At 37.0% G+C, this 22,246-nt stretch overlaps 1 protein-coding gene across 8 annotated transcripts in view; it reads left to right on the top strand.

Moving 5' to 3' along the window:
• ERO1B (endoplasmic reticulum oxidoreductase 1 beta) overlaps positions 1-19,540 on the top strand; it is a 358,900-nt gene extending 339,360 nt beyond the window's left edge. For 2 of the 8 annotated variants that reach the window (XM_032313477.1, XM_032313476.1), the window contains exons 9-16: positions 124-135; positions 1,981-2,031; positions 6,732-6,824; positions 6,954-7,200; positions 8,945-9,014; positions 11,436-11,522; positions 12,429-12,562; positions 17,462-19,540. In XM_032313477.1, the coding sequence (XP_032169368.1) occupies positions 124-135; positions 1,981-2,031; positions 6,732-6,824; positions 6,954-7,200; positions 8,945-9,014; positions 11,436-11,522; positions 12,429-12,562; positions 17,462-17,522 (755 nt within the window). In that variant the 3' untranslated portion in view covers positions 17,523-19,540. Of the gene's footprint in view, positions 1-123; positions 136-1,980; positions 2,032-6,731; positions 6,825-6,953; positions 7,201-8,944; positions 9,015-11,435; positions 11,523-12,428; positions 12,563-17,207; positions 17,291-17,461 lie in introns of those variants that run through there. The other 6 variants (XM_032313478.1, XM_032313480.1, XM_032313479.1 and 3 more) reach the window with 6 other exon arrangements.
• The last annotated feature ends 2,706 nt before the right edge of the window (positions 19,541-22,246 follow it).

The following is a 22,246-nucleotide window of genomic DNA, read 5'->3' as shown; positions in this document are numbered from 1 at the left end:
GTCTGTAATATAACTAATAGTTCAACACACAGTAAGTTTTAATCTCATTTTAAAGTAAATAGAATTGGAATCTGAACTTTGGAGGACAGTTTCTAAAATCTTGTTCATTGTTTTCTTTTTCAGGAGAAGATGATGGTGAGTTAAAATTCTTATGTTTGGGTATGCCTCAAGTGTAGAGAAAATGTTTTTAATGATCAGAATTTGATTTTTCCTCTATTTAATTCAAAAGAAAATGTTTATCCTATTTTTTTCAGAAATAACTACCAACAAATGGTGACAAAAAGATTTTATAATGTAAATTTACCTTATGTTTAAAAAAACTATGAATTCCCTTTTGCTGAAGTGTTTCATATAGAAACCAGGATTACATTCGAACTTCCCAATTCTCTGGCATTATAATCTACTAAAATATGTTCTGAAGAAACGGAGAGAAGTTAAGATAGTTTTACCAGATAATTTGTCTTGTGACTTTATTTTCTTCATGACTTTGTAATTTATAATCTGTTGTTATAATACTTAATCTGGTGAATAGTGATTTATCAACAGTTGGTTTTTCAAGGATACCAGATGAATGTCATAATAAATTGCCCCAAAACATCAAAATAACTATTTCAACTGGATGTTTACTTATCTGTGTTCAGGGACACAGCGATGGGCATTGTGCAGGATAGAAATATGTGTAAAACATTACGCCTTCACTCCAGGAGTTGACAGTACATAGCAGGAGTGATAAGCACTGTGCATGGTGACAGGAAGTGCTGCACATACAGACTACATAAGCTGTAGGTGGTAGAGCTCTTCAGAGGCGGGACAGAGCCTGTCTCACTGGAGGGATCTGGAAAGCTTATTACAGGAAGTGATATCTGAGATGAGTTTTGAGTAATGGGACAGATATAGTCTGGTAGAATTGGATCCTGTGTGCCATGCGGAGAAAATGGCATGGCCCAAGGAGTTGGAAAGGGAAGAATCAAGCATATTTGAGGAGATCCTGTTAGAGTAGGGAGAACTTTATGTAGGGGTAGTTTAAGTTAGCAGGATGGGAGGCCAGATTATTGAGGACTTGGGGGCTCAACTTTTCCTGATAGCATTTGGGGTTTCTCAAGTAAACAAGTCAGATCATGATCAGTGGCCCTTAGGAAGAGTTGGTTGAGTGAATTAGTATGTGGGGAAATGTTTGTGTAGTTTTGCAAAGTGTGAAGAGTCTCAGGAAACAAAGCCAATTCCTCACCATCTAATTTATCCCCTAGAATCCTTGCTCAGTCATCTATGTGTTGAGTTTTTTACACTTTGCTTTTCTTAAAACAGAAGTAGGTAACTTACAAAGTGCATGAATCATTTTGATCTGTATTGACTGCCATTTTTGTTGCTCTCAGAATAGTACTGATCTAGAAATAGATGTTTTAGCATTAGTACATAGGTAAGTCAGATCCCTCTGTATTCTAGTCATCGACTTTTCTGAAAAATTATCTTGAAAATTAAGGGATTTTAAAAATATTCCTTGAAATTTAGTAGTCTTAGATAATTGAGGAAATACACATAGCTTTACCACTCAGGGAAAAAATGGAATAATTACTAATTTGATTTTTGTATTATAATTCACTTAGTTTTTTCTAGAATTTTTAAGGAGAGGAATTCTATGGTTGTTATCAAAAGCAAATTTAAGATTTTTAACCTTCCATACTTAAAGATATTTAATCCTTCTAATGAATAAGATTTATATAATATTTTGACTGAAATGTTTCTTAAAATTTTTGTTCATTTAAATGTCATTTATAAGAAAATTGTCCAAAGTTACTCATTACTTCAGGGCTTTATTTCCTAGAACCATATCCCTATTTTTCTACTTCACATGAAGCAGTGGCCACTTCTGGAGATATCCTTAGTCTGTCATAGGAAATATTTTATATACTTAATTTAAATGACTATTTAAAATATTTTAACCCAAATCTCTGTGTGTGTGTGTGTGTGTGTGTGTGTTGGTTTTTTGTTTGTTTGTTTTTAAAGGAGAATCGTTCTACACATGGCTGGAAGGTAAACTTATATGTCTGCATTTTAAATTTATTGGATTCTTGTTAAAAATGTATGGATTAATTTAATATATTTTTGTAAGTTCAGGATTCATTACCTAGACAACTAATTGTAACAGAGCTTGAAAGAGAATAATATATTTTAAGTTACAGTATTTTGGATACAGTGGCTTAAAAATTTTGACGCTGTTGCTCAGCCAAGAATAGTCAGCATTAGGGAAATACACAGGACAGATACTGTCCTCAGGTTTTTGTAACCGGCTTCTCAGTGTTATTTTGATTCTGTATGAAAATTAATTCTGTATATACCACCCATCCACACTGCTTTCTAGTAACCAGTATGCAAACCTACTTTGTAAACAGAGGCCTTCTTTTCGGAAGGAAGTAATATATATATATATATATATATATATATATATATATATATATAAATAAATATATAACATATATATCTTATCTATACATTTATATATAATTTATGTATTTTATATAATTATTTATATAATTTATATATATATATGAAGTTGAGGGAAAGTAAATTTGGTTTCAGCAGATTTTAAACAATGTTTACACATGTTAATATAGCCTAAACTTGTCTAATTAAAGGATAAAGCAATATAGGTCCCAGTAGTTACTTTGCATTCTTATGTTTTCTAGTGTTGGAAATATAAATGCTATTAATGGAAAGCTGAAACATTCTAGGATTTTAATATCTTTGTTAAAATAACTGGATATATGATGCTTTTTAAAAATTTACCAAATTGCCATTCATTTATGAAAACAAAAGTTAAAAAATATTAATGAAAAATAAGCAAGTTGAACGATACAGGAGATCATAACCTTATAGGAACTCTACAGAGTAAAACTAAGTACTTAGTTCTATTTTATGTTTGCTAATTGGTGATGTCAACTTGTGAACATAATTCCTCTTTGTTTTTAATGAAGTGTCTACATATATTGGCCATTTTTAAGGTGAATGTTATTTATATGCCACTAATACTAGGAGTGATATTGATAAATGGCCCATGGGGAAGATGATTCTTAACTTTGTTCATTAGCTGTCTTGTAAAGACACAAATTGTGAAAAGTAATATTTAGGTTAAAAGAGGTGGTGAGAGATTCTGAATATTGATAGTGGAAGATGGAAGTGAAATGTATGGGCAATAATGAATTCTAGGGTATTCTGTATTAACCTCTTTTGTACTATCCTACTGATGGAAACCCCTGAATGTTGATATATGGTTTCAGAGAATACTCCTATTTTTATAGGCAACTGACTCAACTTTTCTGAGATTGTTTCCTCATCTGGGCCATGAAACTGACAATTGCCAACCATCTTACCTACCAAGTGTCCAAATGTCACATAATCTTATTACAGTAAATCTAGCCCTTTTGTGAGAGAAAAAATTATAGTCAATGTCTTATAAATCACTTGATGAAGGTAAATTTGAATGAAATTAAATCCAAAAGAAAGAGACCCACTCTCTAAATTGGATAGTTGAGCTTGCTCTGTATTGTTAGAATAGAAGCTGATATAAAGAACTTCTGAAACTCAACACCTGAAAAACAGAATCAAGTCAGAAAAGGGGAAGAAGACATCAACAGACACTTCTGCAAAGAAGACATACAGATGGCTAACAGACACATGAAAAAATATTCAATATCATTAGCCATCAAGGAAATTGAAATCAAAACCGTACTGAGATACCACCATGCACCAGTTAGAATGGCAAAAATTAACGAGGCAGGAAAAAACAAATGTTGGAGAGGATGTGGAGAAAGGGGAAACCACTGTTGGTGGGAATGCAAGTTGGTGCAGTCACTTTGGCAAATAGTATGGAGGTTCCTCAAAAAGTTAAAAATAGAGCCACCCTTTGACCCAGCAGTTGCACTACTGGGTGTTTACACCAAAGATACAGATGTAGTGCAAAGAAGGGGCACATGCACCCCAATGTTCATACAACAGTGTCCATAATAGCCAAAACTGTAGAAGGAGCCGAGATGCCCTTCGACAGATGAATGGATAAAGATAATATGGTTCATATAAACAAAGGAATATTACTCAGCCATTAGGATGAGCATTTGCATCAATATGGATGGAACTGGAGGGGATTATACCAAGTGAAATAAGTCAGACAGAGAAAGACAATTTTATGTGGTTTCACACATCTAGAACATAAGGAATAGCACGGAGGACATTAGGGGAAGGGAGGGAAAACTGAAGAAGAGGAGATGAGAGATTATGGACTCTGGGAAATGATCTGAGGGTTTCAGAGGGGGAGGGTAGAGATTTGGGTGCCCTCCTGATGGGTGATAGGAGGGTGTGTGTTGTGATGAGCACTGAGTGTTATGCAAACAATGAATCATGGAACACCACATCAGAAACTAGTGATGTATTATATGGTGACTAACAAACATAATTAAAAAAAATATTAATCAGGAAAAGAAAGAAATAGAAGCTGGTAAATTTTTACTTTGTAAATCAGTCCTTGCAGATGTTACTTAACACTCATCCAGGAATTTCAACCAGTAAACAATGTACATTGACTGTTATATATGAGCAGAATCGTATCAGATGGAGTGCAGGAGTATGATGGAAAATTATTTTACGTAGCCTTACCGTGTTGCCTACTCCGTTATTTAACACTTCCGTCAGGACTGCTGTGGTTGGAACTGCATCATGCAGGGAAAAGCCGTCCAGCATTTTCCTGCCACTGTATTGTGGGTCTTATTTATACACTCAATTGGCACATGTGTTATTTTTACCATTTTGCTTGAAGTTACCTAATTTTCAGTTTACCGAAGTATCTTTCTACTCCTCACTCTCACTTATCCATCCCCATTTCAAATACAGAGCTTTGAGGGCTTTACCAAGGAGAATGGCCTCCTGGTTTATGCTCTTATTCTAAGCATGTGAATCTTCACAAGCTTTGCTTTGTCTGTTTTTCCTTCTCTGGTCTTTAGACATCTTACTGGGTGTAAGCACTGCTTAGAAATGTAGGTTAGAAGGAAGAGAAAGTGAACTTCAGATTTGATCATTTTGCTGTTTGGTAACAGATTTGACTGAAAGTTTTACTAGAAGAAAAGTCAGTAACTAATGTTTTATCTAACTTGTTCATGATGGTTGTATCCCTTGCTACCCTGAACATTCAAAATTACCCATATACTTTTATTTTTTTAAAAAGATTTTATTTCTTTATTTGGCAGAGAGAGATCACAAGTAGGCAGAGAGGCAGGCAGAGAGAGAGGAGGAAGCAGGCTCCCTGCTGAGCAGAGCCTGATGTGGGGCTCCATCCCAGGACCCTGGGACCATGACCTGAGCTAAAGGCAGAGGCTTTAACCCACTGAGCCACCCAGGCACCCCTGCCCATATACTTTTAGAAGAAGCTGCAAAAAAGAACTTAATTTTTACTTTTTGGTCCCCATTTGTAAAGATGGGAATATTCTAGCAAGAATTCTGAATTAGAGAATGAAATCTCTAAAGAAGTATTTTTTCCTATGAGAAAATACTTGCTTCAGAGCCCTTTGGGTAGAACATAGAGTAAATTGAAGATCTAAAAGATCTTGGGAAAAAATGCAAAGTAAGCCACATATATACTCTTACATTTCAAAAATCCCTCAGCTTATAAATGAGGTTATTTCTTAGTTCCTTCCCACTATTGAAGCCCATTTTCCTCAGGAGTAGTTTAAAATAATGACATAAGCCAAAAAATGCTGTTGGATGGTAAGGGAAGGAAAGAGCCAATTGCTTTGAATTTAGGGGATTCTTAAAACTTAGGTCTTTGCGTTTTTCTTTATTTAAAAAATTATCTATAAAGAACTGTTTCTAGAATGTTTTTCTCTTTTTATTATGGTAAAATATATATAATGTTAAATTTACCATCTTAACCATCTTAAATTTAGTGGCGTTAAGTATATTTACAATGCATATTACTCTTATAATAAGAAAAAGTCTTTTAAAATTGAGGCAGAGGTAGGATAGGAGAGTGGAATTATCTTGACCTCCATTTGAGCAAAAGGCCTAAGAAGTCTACATAAAAGAATTTTCCATCATATTCCATCACTTCATCTGATATGGTTCTGTTCACATGGTAGATAGTCAGCATATATTGTTTATTAGTTAAATTTCCTAGATGACTCTTCTCCAGGTTTGAGCTCCTTGCAAGTGGACCATACAGTTACACAGACCTGGAGAATTCTAGGGCAGAGGATTAGTAAGACACAGTAATGAATCTGGAGGAAGAGGAGAAATGGAATGCAGTCTCTTCTTCCTCCACAATCCAGTAGGTTCACAGAAAGAACATCTCTAGGGAAGGGAACGGGAGAAACAGCCATTGTTAAGCCAAAGCAGTGACTTTGAATTACATTTGCTTTAGTTTAGCCAAACCCATGAAAAATCTGTGCTCTTGCCTTCTAGGTAGCGTGGGAGCTTGCCAGGTACATCCATAACGCTTTGACCTCCAGAGCCCCACATTTTTTGTCTCATTCTGCATTAAGTTATCATAGTCATAACTCCATTCTAAAGTCAGAATCTTATTTTATCTGATAGGGAGAGCATCTTGGTCTAATAATTTTATATTATTCCTTATTTTTAATGTCCTTGAACCTTAACTTTAAAAATAAGCGTGTGTACTGAATCTTCTTGATTCAGTATTTCCGTTATCTAAATGGATGTTATTTCTTTTTCAATATTTTTCTGAATAGGTTTGTGCCTGGAGAAGAGAGTCTTCTATAAGCTTATATCCGGACTTCATGCTAGTATCAATTTACATCTGTGTGCAAATTATCTTTTGGAAGGTAATCACATTTTTATCTACAAACCTTGCCTTCCATTAGTGTAAAAATTCTTGGAGGGGGTATATATATTCTCTAGAGAAAAAAATCCTATTTATTAAAGCTGTATTTTGTATTTCATTTTCTCTTTAGAAACCTGGGGTAAACCTAGCTGGGGACCTAATATGAAGGAATTTAAACGCCGCTTTGACCCTGTGGAAACTAAGGGAGAAGGTCCAAGAAGGCTTAAGAATCTATACTTCTTATACTTAATTGAGCTTCGCGCTTTATCAAAGGTGGCCCCGTATTTTGAGCGCTCAATTGTCGATCTTTATACTGGAAATGTAGAAGAAGATGCTGACACAAAAACGCTCCTACTGAATATCTTCCAAGATACAAAGTAAGAATTTGGTATCCGTGATCTGAAATTCTGCACTCCGAATAGGAATGAAGTAGTGCTTGAAATACAACCGAAACTGACTCTGGAAAGTTAGGAAGAGGGAAAATTAGAACTGAGAAGGATCGTGGTCAGTAGACCAGGAGAACAGCCTAGTCACACTTCAGAGTCGGCTCTGTTTTCAAACAGAACTTTGAGTTTTATGTAGTATCAAAGTTTAATGCTATTTTATTTTATTTTGAAGATTTATTTATCTTAGAGCAAGTGAGGGGAAGGGACGTCAGCAAATGAGAGGGAAAGAGAGAGAGAGAGAGTCTTAAGCATACTCTAGGCAGATTGCAGAGCCCGTCTTGGGGCTCGATCCCACGACCCTTAGATCATGACCTGAGCCAAAACCAAGAGCAGGATTCTTAACTGACTGTGCCATCCAGGTGCCCCAAAGCTTAAATGTGATTTAATGGGGTTTTTTAAAACCAATTTTTAAAAATTTAACTTTTTCTTTCAGTGTTTCCAAGATTCATTGTTTATATACCACACCCAGTGCTCCATGCAATACATGCCCTCCGTAATACCCACCACAACCACCCTCCCCTCCAAAACCCTCAGTTGCTGTTTAAATTCAGATGGTGCTATCCACATGAAAGTAGATACCTAAGAGAACATTAGCTTTACCTTCTAGAATATACCTCTTCTTAAAAAATGCTCTCTATAGAATTTCAGTTCACTGGTTGTTAAAATGAGCATGAACCAAAGTTGGATTAAGAAGTGTTTAGCGGGGCGCCTGGGTGGCTCAGTGGGTTAAGCCTCTGCCTTCGGCTCAGGTCATGATCTCAAGGTCCTGGGATCGAGTCCCGCATCGGGCTCTCTGCTCCGCGGGGAGCCTGCTTCCTCCTCTCTCTCTGACTGCTTCTCTGTCTACTTGTGATCTTTCTCTGTCAAACAAATAAATAAAAAATAAAATCTTAAAAAAAAAAAAAAAAAGAAGAAGTGTTTAGAGAAGGGGCGCCTGGGTGGCTCAGTGGGTTAAAGCCTCCGCCTTCAGCTCAGGTCATGGTTCCAGGGTCCTGGGATCAAGCCCCGCATAGGGCTCTCTGCTCAGCAGGGAGCCTGCTTCCTCCTCTCTCTCTGCCTGCCTCTCTGCCTACTTGTGATCTCTGTCTGCCAAATAAATAAAATCTTTAAAAAAAAAAAAAAGTGTTTAGAGACACCTGGGTGGCTCAGTTGGTTAGGCGTCTGCCTTCAGCTCAGGTCCTGATGCCGGGGTCCTTGGATCCTGGGGACTGAGTCTGGCGTCAGGCTCCCTTCTTGGCAGGAGAGTCTGCCTCTCCCTCTCCCTTTGCCCCTCCCCCATTCTGGTGTACTTGCTCTCTTTCTCTCTCAAATAAATAAAACCTTTAAAAAAAAAAAAAGGTGTTCAAATTATGCATTAAAACTTAAAACATCTTTTTAACAGAGTGTTGCGCATTTTTCACATAAATTGCTTTTAAGTTCAATTTTTGATGATTTTTATCATGTAATTTCTTTAAAACATTATAGTCTTATAAATTACAAAGCCATCCTATGTTGCTTCACTCTTTTATTGAGTAGTTTACATGTGAACTATGTGCCATCTTTCTGTGTTATTAAACTTTACGCACAAGTAAATTACAAATTGTAAATACTTGTGGGGATAGAAAATTATGCCAGAACTCTACTACATAGTACGTGAATTTTTCGTCTGTAACTTCTAGTGTTGTCATTTCATCAGGTCCTTTCCCATGCACTTTGACGAGAAATCCATGTTTGCAGGTGACAAAAAGGGGGCCAAGTCATTAAAGGTAAAAAGTTCTTGATTGGAGGATGGGGTTGGGGAGGGGAGAGAGGTTGACTGGCTGTGTTTTAATCCCTTACATCCAAACACTTCTTGCCCAGCCCTGCACCTCGTTGAAGTTGGTCTGACTGGGTTTTACTATAAATGGCACAGAAAGCCCCTTCTCCAGACTTTTCAATTCCTTTCGCCTTTCTAAGAAAGTTTGGCCACCTCTTAGTGAAGCTTCTGTTGTTAACTGACCAGTGAATATGGCAACTTTGTAAATGTTTTTTAAAGGGTATTATTTTGAGAGAAACTTTTCTTACTTTAAAATCACAGTGCATATTGTTTTGATTTTAAAAATCATGACCATTCACCACTTTGAAGGCAATAAGTACTGTATTTTCCTAAAGTTTATTTTATGGAGTATTTTATGGGATGTTCAAGTTTCTGGACTATTATGCTTTTGTCTTTATAGACTCTAACATAAAAGGCAAAAATTACCTGTTACCCTGTGATATCAAAGGAGAATGTATTTTAGGAACATTTTCAAACTTCATGTTGGGAGCTCTTTGTTTTCATTTGCTTACAGCATATCAAGGAATACATTATAGCCTTAAAATGTTCATAAAAGTATTTGAAATTGAATGGCAAATAGTCTTCTGTTTGTAGCTCCAAGGTCTTATATATGTAGTTCTGAAATCCAGAAAACTACAAAACCTGAAACATTTTTCTTATGTTTGGTGCCAATTAATTTGTTGGCAAAACCTGACCTGTACTGATGTAAGACTATTTATAGTGCTTTTTTAAAAATTCTGCTTTTTTTGAATATTGTGTTTTGCTACAGAACCGTTAATGTATATGTTAATTGCTAGGTGTTGCTACACACTCTGGTGGGGTGTTTCATAAATAATGCATGTACTATATTTCTAAAATTTGGAATTCTCAAACACATCTGGCCCTGAGATGTTTTAGATGCTCACTGATAAATGAGCAACAAGTGATCCTCCACTGGTAAGAGTCTCTTGGTGCTTCTGAAGTGAAGTAACTTAGTCACAACTGTATTTTGGTTTTGGAAAGTGGTTTTGTTTTATGATTTTTTTGCTATTGTGCTATTTTTTGCTATTTTATTTTTATTGTGATTTTTTTTTGCTATTTTTATATTGCTGTTGTGGTATTGACTATAACATTAATTTGTTTTTTTCATGCTTCCTATTTTTTAAATATTTATATAAGTAACTCTGGTTCTCTTTGTGGAGGAGGAAGATAGGAGTGAGAAAAGAACTTAACTGTCGTCTATGAATTGCTGGAAATTGTGTTTTCTATTTTTCAAAGGTGTATAAAGGAGGACTTAAGTCCTTTTTTTCCATTTCCTCCCAAAAACATGAATTACATGAGAATGAGGAGCAAAGGACTTCTGTGTTCTGTATATTGTCTTTTAGCCAGGGTCCTGTTTCTTCAGAACCTTTTTTCAGAAAGCAGCGGGCAGGACTTCTGGTGGCCAGAGTTTTGGGCTGCTTTCCTTCTAGCTTTTTGCAATAAAATGTTTACCTCGGTAAACAATAAGATGAAATTTATTTTCTATGTTTATCACATGGAAAAGATAAGGAAACGCTTAGCTACTGTTAGCTTCAGATGAGACTGGCCTTAGAGTCCTAGAAACCATGCCCAGTTGCTCACAGGCAGAATAGTACCCCCCCTCCTCACCCCCACAACAGGAAGCAAGGATCCAGTCAGCAAACATCCCTGGAGAGGCCTACTGGCAAATGCAGGGGACAGAGAGAACACACCCATCATAGAGTCCTGGGATCACTGGTGCTGATGCAGCCCCCATTGCAAACAGTGTGTGGTCCTAAGGAAAAAGATGAAAACTGATCATTGGTCTAAGATTGACTTTCCCATTTGGACTCACATGAGCAATACATAAAAAATAAGTCAAGGGGGGTTAGAGGTTGGGGGAACCAGGTGGTGGGTATTAGAGAGGGCATGGAGCACTGGGTGTGGTGCAAAAACAATGAATACTGTTACACTGAAAAGAAATAAAAATTAAAAAATTTTAAAAAAGAAAAGTAAGTCAAACATAGTACAGATATGTTTACCACTGGCTGTATGCAGATATCAAATGGGGGCAGCAGTAAAGTTCCTTAAAAGTAAAAACCATGTATCACTTACTCTTGTTTTTCCCATCATGCCTTTGTTGGTGCTTTGCACAGAGTAGCATCTCAATAAAAAGTTCATTGAATCAGCATGTGGAATGAATGTTACGAATTTCCATGGCTAGTTGTTTTAGTGCCATGTTATGCCATGCAAATCCAATCATTTTTCTTCTTGACTGTTGAAAAACTCAAGTCATTCATTAATCTTCAGAGCTTTTATTTCTTGTAAATCATACAAGTGCAGTTTAATTTATAAAACTCTAATGAGAATAAAAATATTTTCTGCATGTTAGGAGGAATTCCGCTTACATTTCAAGAATATCTCCCGTATAATGGACTGTGTTGGATGCGACAAATGCAGATTATGGGGAAAGTTGCAGGTTTGTGTTTTGTTTTCTGTTTTAAAACTATTACTAACCTTAAATATTCCTGCTGGGAACTTGCAAGTTTTTATTATAATACCCTCACTGTTCGTTGAAACAGAAGATCTGAAGTATGTATGGCGTTTCTGCTTTATTGTTGTAAAAGCTGAATATATTAAATCTGTATTGTATGTGTAAGAATGTTTTCCCTATTCTATGCTAATGATTCTGGCTTTATTGTATCTGTTTCTATTGGTACAGTCTTAAGATTCATTTCTGAAGTTGGTGGTTATAAATAGAATATTAGTATTTTGTAGACCCATATAAAAATAAAATATAAAAAGGCTTAATTATCAGGCTTCCATCACTGAATTTATTTTAGTGATCAAAAGAAGACCATCTAGTCACAAATAAAGTTGTGCCAAGAAGGCCCCTTTCTCTATGTATTCAGTGTAAAAAGGATTGTTTGATATTTTGGCTTACTTTCTCACAAAGATGATAAGTCAGAAAAATCAGGAGACAGAATTATTTTACTTATTTTAGTACATCTTCTCTAGTTCTAATAAATTTTTAAGTGTAGTTATCACTAATAATTTCTAAGTTTTGAATTGCTAGGAGCTGTCAAGAATGCTTTCAAGGTTACATATTGAATATTATAATTCTAATGTGATATTTTCTAGGTTAAGAAAAGGCATTTTAGTAATTTATGTCCAATAAATGTTGAACTCTTCAGGTTCCTTAACAGTTAAGATAAATTTATCATGCATAAGTATGAGGAAGTAGAAACTGTATTATGCAGTTTAACATTTTGGTGAGAAGTTCAGTTCACGCGAATTTCATGACTCTCATCACAGCGGCTACATATTCCTTTCAACCTTTATAGTAATTATTAGATTAATTGTTATGTGTATCTATTTTCTTTAGACTCAGGGTTTAGGAACTGCCCTGAAGATACTATTCTCTGAAAAAGAAATCCAAAAGCTTCCAGAAAACAGCCCATCTAAAGGCTTCCAACTCACTCGACAGGAAATAGTTGCTCTTTTAAATGCTTTTGGAAGGTAAGAATGGTTTTCACAGTGAGGACTTGCTGGGTTTTGCTGGTTTCAGCAAACTTCAAAGATCATCTTCTCTGCTAAAGTAGTTTGTTTTGCTTTATTTGGTCGACAAAGAGAAAGAGTTATATACTGTTGTATCTGCACTCACAAGCCAGAGTCTCAGCAGGTCACGGGAAAAATTTAGTGTGAGATTGGCAGTGTTTCTGATAACCTTCTCAATTTTGTGGGGAAGATATTTTAATATTCAGCTGGTTATAGCTTGGTCAAGTACAATAACGCATCAGGAAAGGAAAGCTTGGTTGAGATGGTGATGAAAGAAATGAAAAAAGAGGAGATTAAACCTCATTGCTTTTTTTTTTCTTTTGAAAATTTTATCTATTTGAGAGACAGCAAATGCACACAGGAGCAGGGGGTAGGGGCAGATGAGGAGGGAGAGAGAGAATCTCAAGCAGATTCCATCCAGCCCATCTCAGGGCTCGATTCCATGACCCTGAGATCATCATGACCTGAGCTGAAACCAGGGCTTGGAAGCTTAACACACTGAGCCACCCAGTGTGCACACACTGCTCTTTATGTTTTAAACTGAGGAGGCATTTTCCCTCTGTTCATTCTTAACCCCATTTTCCCCTGTATAGACCTATAGTTTACTTTTGGTTTATGCCACACATGGTTTCAAACAATATGAATTTGCCTGCAGAGATATATATGGTACCAACTAACTGAGGAATATAGAACAGAAGGAAAAGAATCCGAGAAAAATAAGAGAAAACTGTGCTGCCCTGGGAAATAAAAAGTCAAGGAAGAATTATTTTTGTTTTTGTTTTTTTAAAAGGCCAGGGAGCCAAGTGACACAGAGATTATCTCTTTCTTTCTTTTTTTTTTTTTTTTAAGATTTTATTTATTTATCTGACAGGCAGAGATCACAAGTAGGCAGAGAGGCAGGCAGAGAGAGAGGAGGAAGCAGGCTCCCTGCTGAACAGAGAGCCCGATGTGGGGCTCGATCCCAGAACCCTAAGACCATGACCTGACCCGAAAGCAGAGGTTTTAACCCACTGAGCCACCCAGGCGCCCCTATTTCTTATGTTTTCTTAACAAGCATTTGTGAGCTAAAAAGGGGCAGTGAAGTGAAAAATAAATAGTTCCTTCCCCATTGTGTATTTCTCCTGTTGTTGCCATGTATTTACAGCTGGCTTTGTAGGTTGGGATTTCAAGCATAAGCTAGATGTAGGGTGTCCATCAATAATTACTACTTCCTGAAGAATTTCATTCACTCACTCATGAGGCCTGTAAATAAGATAAAACAGGAAAAATTGAATTAAATTTAGAGTATTTAAATGAAATTTAAGTGAAAAATATTTTCAACAATTTACACATTTTAAATTCAAATAAGATTAAATTGAGAAAAAAACTGACGTTGACTTCCTCAGAATGTCTCTGAATCTCAAAGAAAACATCCATAAAGGCAACCCCATCGGCTTCAGGTCTCCATCTAGAGTCTGGTATTTCCTTCTGCTGAAGGAAAGTGCAGAGAACTGGCTTCGAGCCAGCCGTGCTGGAGTTGTGCAGTCTGGGCCTGCTGTGCGCTGTCCACACAGGCTTGGGCGGGTCACTCCACTCTCCCGGCTCCCCTCCACGCACTGTGAAGTGAGGGCAATAGAAAGCCTTCTCCAGAGTGAACATGAGGATGACCTGAGGTTCAGTGCACTTTCCAAACTACAAGATGGCAGCTGGGGCTGTGATGCTGCTTTACAAACCCCTGGATGGCTGGTGCTCTTGTTTTTCAGTGCTTAAGATACTGTCTGTGAAAACTGTTCTTCTCCTAAGGGCAGTGACACTTGGAGTGGGATGCTTACACAAGTAAGGGTACAGCCTAATTTAATTTCCTTTTTCCCCTCCAGGGAAAAACAAACACCAGTTTATCCATGTACTAATTAAAGCTCTTAAAGTAATCCTCTTTCCCTCTTCCCCCGGTTATAAAAATAATTCAAGGTCATCATAAATTTTAGAAAAACATATGAAAGTATAATTTAAAAATAATTAACAATCACTGCTATCCCCACCACCCCGGACTGTTTCAGCATTTGATGTATTTTTAATGTGTATTTTCCCCCGACTTGTAAATAAAATATTTAGGTGTTTGTATGTGTATGTTTATATATGTATGTGTTAACAGAGTTAACAGAAAGCAGTTTTTTTGTGTACTCTCCTGTTTTACTTGGCATTGTATTATAATCATTTCCTGATATTATTAATTTTTTTTCATAAGCATTATTTTGTTTTTTAAGAAGAAACTGTAACATATTAGTTTTAGGTGCACAACATAATGAATTGATACTTGTATATATATTGTGGAACTTTCACCACAGTAAGACTAGTTAATATCCCCATCACACAGCTATAGAATTCTTTTTCTTGTGATGAGCTTTAAGGTTTACTTTCTTAGCAACTTCCAAATACATAAGCATTATTTTATTTTTTTATTAAGTTTTAAATTCTGGTATAATTAACATGGAGTGTAATACTAGATTCAGTTGTACAATATGTGATTCAGCAGTTCCCCAAAACACCCAGTGCCCCTCAGAAGTGCCTGCCTTCATCCCCATCACCTGTTTCCCCCCATCCCCCCTGAGCTCCCCTCTGGGAACCATCAGTTTGTTCTCTGTAGTTAAGTGTCTGTTTCTTGGTTTGTCGCTCTCTTTTTTCACTATATGCCAATATTCTGTTACAAGGACATCCCACAATTTACTTAGCCACTCTCCTTTTAATCTTAGTTGAGCCCTTCTTTTTAATTTATATGGATTCTGTACATCTACTTTTTCCTTAGAGAATGTTACAGTTTTTCTTAATAATTATTAATGGGATCTTTTCATTTTATCTTCTACCTGATTATCAGTCCTCCTGTCCTTAATTTGGCTGTCACCTTTGACTTCTCTGATCATCTCCCATTTGTGTCTAATTCAGACTTTGAGTGTACTTTTTCATTCTGAACACACCTCCTGCTGCTTACCTGGGCTCTCTTTTTTTTTAATTTTAGGCCTTGGTCTTTTTACCGTATCTTCATATATATTTGACAGGTTTTTTTTTAATAGGTAATTTAAGGTATAGCATATGATTTTACACATTTAATTTGTTTAATAATCATATTCTGTTGTTTTTCCTAATAATTAAAAACTGTCTGTATCCTTTGATATTCTGAGGATTAGAGTAAGAATTCATTTTCTGCTAATTCCAACTTGCAAGAGTAAAAAGAAAATGTTGAAACTCTAGAGAGCACGGACTTTTTGAGAGGTTATATAATCATGAGACAGGATGAACTGGTGACCCTGAAAAATTACTTAATTTATTTCATTCTCAGTTTTCCTCAAATTGGAACATCAGGTTTACTTTATCTACTTTGTAGAATTTTTTTATAATGATTGAGAATATGTGTGTGATATGCTCAGGACATTGCCTGACATACTAACCTCTTGGTATAAGAGAAGTTCTTATTTATTAAGTACTTAGACTAAAGAAAGAAGCTTAACACTGTGTACTACGTCATCTTATGTCATAGAAAGAAAAACATTAGATTTTTATCATTATCAACCCTGAATTGTATGTTATCATTAAACTGAGCTTATAGAATTGCTTTTTTTATTATTCCCATTCCAGAGTTTTACTTCTGGGCCTGGGCCCAAAAGCATGCCAGCATTCATTCACCCGTTCAATAATTACTTATTATTAACACTGTAAATAGTGGTGGATGTAGGGCACAGGTATTCAGCAGTAGATAAAATAAACAGTTGGGTGCCTGGGTGGCTCAGTGGGTTAAGCCGCTGCCTTCGGCTCAGGTCATGATCTCAGGGTCCTGGGATCGAGTCCCACATCGGGCTCTCTGCTCGGCAGGGAGTCTGCTTCCTCCTCTCTCTCTCTGCCTGCCTCTCTGCCTACTTGTGATCTCTCTCTGTCAAATAAATAAATAAAATCTTTAAAAAAAAAAAATAAAAAATAAATAAATAAACAGTTGTTACCCCGAGGAGCTAACATTACCCTCCATGTGGTCAAAACTCCATGCAGCTTTGATTCCCCGAGAACTTAATGACAATTAGCCTACTGTTGATCAGAAACGCCTTACTGATAATACCGTCATTTAGCACATATTTCATATGTTGTATGTATTATATGCTATATTCCTAAAACAAAGTAAGCTGGGGAAAAGGAAGTGTTAAGAAAATCACAAGAGAAAATACATTTAGGGCACCTGGGTGGCTCAGTGGGTTAAGCCTCTGCCTTTGGCTCTGGTCATGATCCCAGGGTCCTGGGATCAATCAAGCCCCGCATTGGACTCAGCAGAGAGCCTGCTTCCTCCTCTCTCTCTGCCTACCTCTCTGCCTACTTGTGATCTCTGCCTGTCAAATAAATACATAAAATCTTTAAAAAAGAGAGAGAAAATACATTTATAGTACTATCTTTATTGAAAAAAATCTTTGTAAGTGCCCCACACAGTTCAAACTCATAGTGTTCAAGGGTCATGTGTTGGGGGACAACAAGGAAGGAGTGGACATTTGGAGAGGAATGTGCAGAACGAACTTATAAGACCACTTGTAAATGATTAGAGATTCTTTATTGTAATGAGTTATTCGTATCACTGTTGCCATCATTAATCTAGAATCTACTGATAACAAGTACCTGGCTCCCTCTGCCCCTTATAACCCAAGAGTGAAGAACTGCAGCTGGGTGTTTCATCAGTCTTTAATAAGTAATTACAGCACATGCATTTGAAAATGGAAGTTTCATTGGTCAGTGTTGTATATATTCTTTTATTTTCAATTTTGCTTTCAAATTATGGCTCATAGAATAGTATCTTATTTGAAATATGTGCACATATGAACTATACGGATACGTTCTTTTTTTCTTCTATAGGCTTTCTACAAGTATAAGAGAGTTACAGAATTTCAAAGTCTTACTGCAACACAGAAGGTAATAAAGGCTTTTCTATGTCTAATTAGAGACATAATCTGACTGTGTGAAGCCTGTTGGTCTTGGACATTCAGCAGAAGGAGACTAATCTTCAAAGACTTGAAGAAGGAATTCTGAACTCTTAAAGAGAAAATTCAAATGTTCACTTGAATATTTATGATTTTTAATAGATTGTCAATTAGAGATATTTATAAATGAAGTATATACTTTTAAAACATGTAAGTTATACTAATTCTGTGTTTAATTTCATGTTTCCATCTGTTGAATATTCTGCTGTTCTGTTTGTTTAGAATTGTTTTTTTCTTATTCTGTTCTTTACTTCCAGTTGTCGGACTTAAATGCCATCCTAATAAACACTGTTAGCAGTCTGTTATGGAAAATGAGAGCTAGAGAACAAATGTGGCTTCGGATTAGGACCAGTGATAAAAATTTCTCAATGACTTTTGTGTTTTTAGCCTTGCCTGATGTCACCTTCTGTAAGCCGGAAGTGTCAGTGTGGTGAACGGTCCTTTCAGTGTGTGGTTATGGAGGGACTGAAGAATCCCTAGGACTTCGACTTCAGTTTCATTGGTTTTCAGTTAAGATTTTTAGTTGCTGCTGTTGTTGCTGTTTTGTTTTGGTCTAAAGGCCCTGCTTCAGTAAAGGCGAATGTATACTATCCCTTCCCTTAGCTGCCCAGCCAGACAGCCCATGTGTGTCGTGGGCTGCTCCAGAGGGTTCTTTACTTAGAACCCATACTATGTATCCATTTCTTTTGATTTTGCATTTCTTTGTCCTGTCTCCAATTTTAGAAAATTTTTGTCTAGTTTGGGGAAAAAATTTTGCATAAATATTTAAGTTTCACTTTGATAAAATTTGAATGAATATATGGACTTATAATGCCACTTTAAAACAGTATACATAAAATTTACCCTTTTAAGTTTTTTTTTTTAAGGATTTTATTTTAGAATACAATCTATGCAATCCTCTCTCAACCTGAATTTCTTCGGTAGGTTATTTGAACAGGTAGAGGAGTTCGAGCCGTGAAGCTTCCCCTCTCCCTACCTTTCTTTTCATTTTGGTTCATCTTATATAAATGGGACTTTGTGTGACTTGTACCAACAGATTCATGTCCTAAGCTCATTTTCTAAAGCTGCGATTTAAATATCCTCCAATATTTAAAATATTCTTTTAAAAGCTGTTTAGAGATAGAATGGGATTAATTTGGAAGGAGGCATCTGTGGAGAAGTAACGCGGGTACCAAACCTCATTTCTCCTTCGACTCTTCAGTCTTTTATGAAGTAAGTGCTCTTAAACCCACACCTTACCTGCCAGAGTCTGAAGCATGTTCTGCCATGACTTAGTGGTTTATTTTAAACTGTCTTTAGTCGGCTCAACCCTCTTTTAAAAATATCTGGTCATCCCTTGGAGGGATATGGTTGAAAGGTGTAAAGTCTCACTAATTATTTTCTTGCCCAATTTCAACCTTTATAGACCCAGGGTTTTTTGTTGTTGTTGATGGTGGTGACTTTTTGTTTGTTAAGTTGAATAAACAGGCTTGATTGGAGCCTTCTCCGTTTCTTCATTTTTAGGGATGTAAGTATTGTGTGTAGGAGAGGGGAACCTTAAGGTAAACTTGTCTAAAAAGTGAAATAGTAATCTTGCTGGTAAATTAAAAATAATTATTCTTAGTGTTCATTCAGAGTTTAAGAAAATGTGAAAGCTTTGCACTATGTCTATTATTACTGTAAGTTTAAAAATCTTTTTGGTAGTGTTACTTCACTGTTCCCTCAGTTAAAAGCTATTATTTAAATTCTGTTAACCAGGGAAAATCTTTGGTCATTTCCAGTGATTGTTGGGTTTTATTTTGTTTGTTTGTTTTGTTTTTTTCTTTACTATGATTTGTTTCAAGCTTAAGAAAAAATTGTATATTAGAATGAGTTCTAGGAAACTAAAAGGTTAATATTAAAAGTTCTTCTCAAGTGTTTAATGAATTTTTGCACCACCGAGAAAATAAACGAATGAAGTATTCTTAAGCTGAAATTTGATTAACTTGATTTTACCACAAATTGGATTGTGGGGGGTAAGCCTACATTTTTGTGTCTGTGTGTATTTCTTAAATGATTGTATAGGTGTAGGACTGTTTTGTAGCCTGGTGGTACTGTATGATCTTTGTGATATAACCTGTTTTTCTATGTCCCAGACCCTTTGTCATGCAGAGACACTAGAGGACTGACTGCCTTGTGCAAACGCTTGGCTGGTAATTCCTCTCTCATTTTGTCTTTATCTCATCACCTAATTTCAAAGTCCAGCACTTGATAATATAACTGACAGAAATGATTGTACCAGCTGACAGAGTCATGAAAATGAAGGAAAAGAATTCCTTCCTTCAATGGCATGAGTTTTTTTTTTTTTTTCCTTAAGTGGCATCTATGTAAGTTAGAAATACTATATATTAAAATTGGTGAAATTTGAATGTTTCTCCTGTGCTGATTCTTAGATTACAAAGAGACAGAATAGTAAAAGTTTTCCCAGTTTTGGAATTTGATTAAGTCAAATGCTGTGACATTGTAACATAGTGAATTTACTCGATACTTGCAGTCTCTGTATGTCCATGAAACACTGCCATATTCTCCAACTTTACCCAGGTGCCAGTGTAAATAAGAAAGGACAGCTATTTTTTTTAAGATTTTATTTATTTGTTTGACAGACAGAGATCACAGGCAGAGAGGCAGGCAGAGAGAGAGGGGGAGGCAGGCTCCCCGCTGAGCAGAGAGCCCAACGTGGGGCTTGATCCCAGGACCCTGAGATCATGACCTGAGCCGAAGGCAAAGGCTTAACCCACTGAGCCACCCAGGCACCCCAAAAGGACAGCTGTTTTATCTTTATCAGCATTGCCTTCAGCTGGAAGTCTGGGAACAGTTTACAGTAAACCTTTCAGCAGAATGCAGAGTGAAGTGCCTGCAGAAACCATAGCTGTTCACACAAGGGCACAGACCGGTCATGTGGTGTCATGGAAATTTTCTGGTAAAACAAAATCACACACGTAGACACACACACAGGTGGGCAAGTGTTCTGGTTTAATGTCTGTCGACAGGTGCAGCTTTGATTCTGAACTCCATTTGTTCAACTAATTTGTTGTTGTGCCCACCAGACTGTAGCGAATGTGAGTTAAATAAATGTTTCTGCAGTTTTTCTTTCTTGTCCCCCTCCCCCCTTTGAAATGATCTCCCTCAGGAGCTGAGGATTTGATTATAACTTGCGGAGAATGGAGGAAGTACATAAGGAGCGTGAGCTTGTTTCTTACCGTGGCAGGCGTCAGCAGCCACTGTCCGAAGGGCTTTCTATGGGTTCCTTAATCCTCACAGCTGCGCTAGTGGGACTAGTTGGCAGGTACAATTACTAGCCTGTTTTATAAGAAAACTGAGGATAGTAGTGGCTAACTCGTTTGTAGTCACAAATTCTAGGTTGTGGGGCTAGAGTTTAAAACCAGAAAGTCTGGGGCGCCTGGGTGGCTCAGTTGTTAGCGTCTGCCTTCAGCTCAGGTTATGATCCCAGAGTCCTGGGATCAAGCCCCACATCCCAGCTTCCCCCTCTCCCACTCCCCCTGCTTGTGTTCCCTCTCTCACTGTGTCTCTGTAAAATAAATAAATAAAATCTTAAAACAAGCAAAAACCAAAAAGTCTGACCCCAGGTCCTTAGCTAGCATGTCCTGTATCTGTGTTACTACGTAAGTTCGCTTATTATACCACTAAAAACTGGGGACTTTCAGTAGTTTCTGATGTGTGCAGAGTCGTAAGGCTTTTTAAATCTCCTTTATTTTTCAAATAGGTAATACATTCGCATGGTTCAAAGACCAAGAAATAGGAAAGGCTGTACAGGGGAATGTCTTCCTGTCCTCAGCCCCTCGTCCATACTGCATATCTCCCCCAACCCCTCGCCCCGTGACTCGGCTCTTGGTTCCTTATGTTTCCATCCATACATTTTTAGGCATATACAAACAAATACAAATGTAAAGTCTTAGTTTTTCCCTCTCATTTTCTTTTTAAAGATTTATTTATTTATTTATTTGACAGAGAGAGATTACAAGTAGGCAGAGAGGCAGGCAGAGAGAGAGAGGAGGAAGCAGGCTCCCTGCTGAGCAGAGAGCCTGATGCGGGACTCGATCCCAGGACCCTGAGATCATGACCTGAGCCGAAGGCAGCAGCTTAACCCACTGAGCCACCCAGGCGCCCCCCCTCTCATTTTTTTAAAAGATTTTATTTATTTGACACAGAGAGAGATCACAAGTAGGCAGTCAGGCAGAGAGAGAGAGAAGCAGGCTCCCCGCTGAGCAAAGAGCCTGATGTGGGGCTTGATCCCAGGACACTGAGATCATGACCTGAGCCGAAGGCAGCGGCCCAATCCACTGTGCCACCCAGGCGCCCCTTCCCTCTCATTTTTACCCAGAGTGGCACCCTATACATACCATTTGCTTTTACTCACTTTAGTTTTCATGGTAGTCTTCCCACCTCCCTAGACAGCTTACTTAAAGTTTTCTTAGCAACTGCTTGGTATTCCATTCTATGAATGTATAATTGTTTAATTAACCAATCCCCTATGAATGGGCATTGGATTGTTTCCAGACCTTGTGTATATGTCATTTCACACATAAATATGTACTTGTAGAATAAAGTCCCCAAAATAGAATTTTGGGGTCACAGACCATGATATTCTACTATATTTCCCTCCCTAGAGGCAGTTACCGGT

This window comes from Mustela erminea, chromosome 14 (assembly GCF_009829155.1).
Source record: "Mustela erminea isolate mMusErm1 chromosome 14, mMusErm1.Pri, whole genome shotgun sequence".
NCBI lineage: Eukaryota > Metazoa > Chordata > Mammalia > Carnivora > Mustelidae > Mustela > Mustela erminea.
This window is presented reverse-complemented; position numbering and strand designations above follow the sequence as displayed.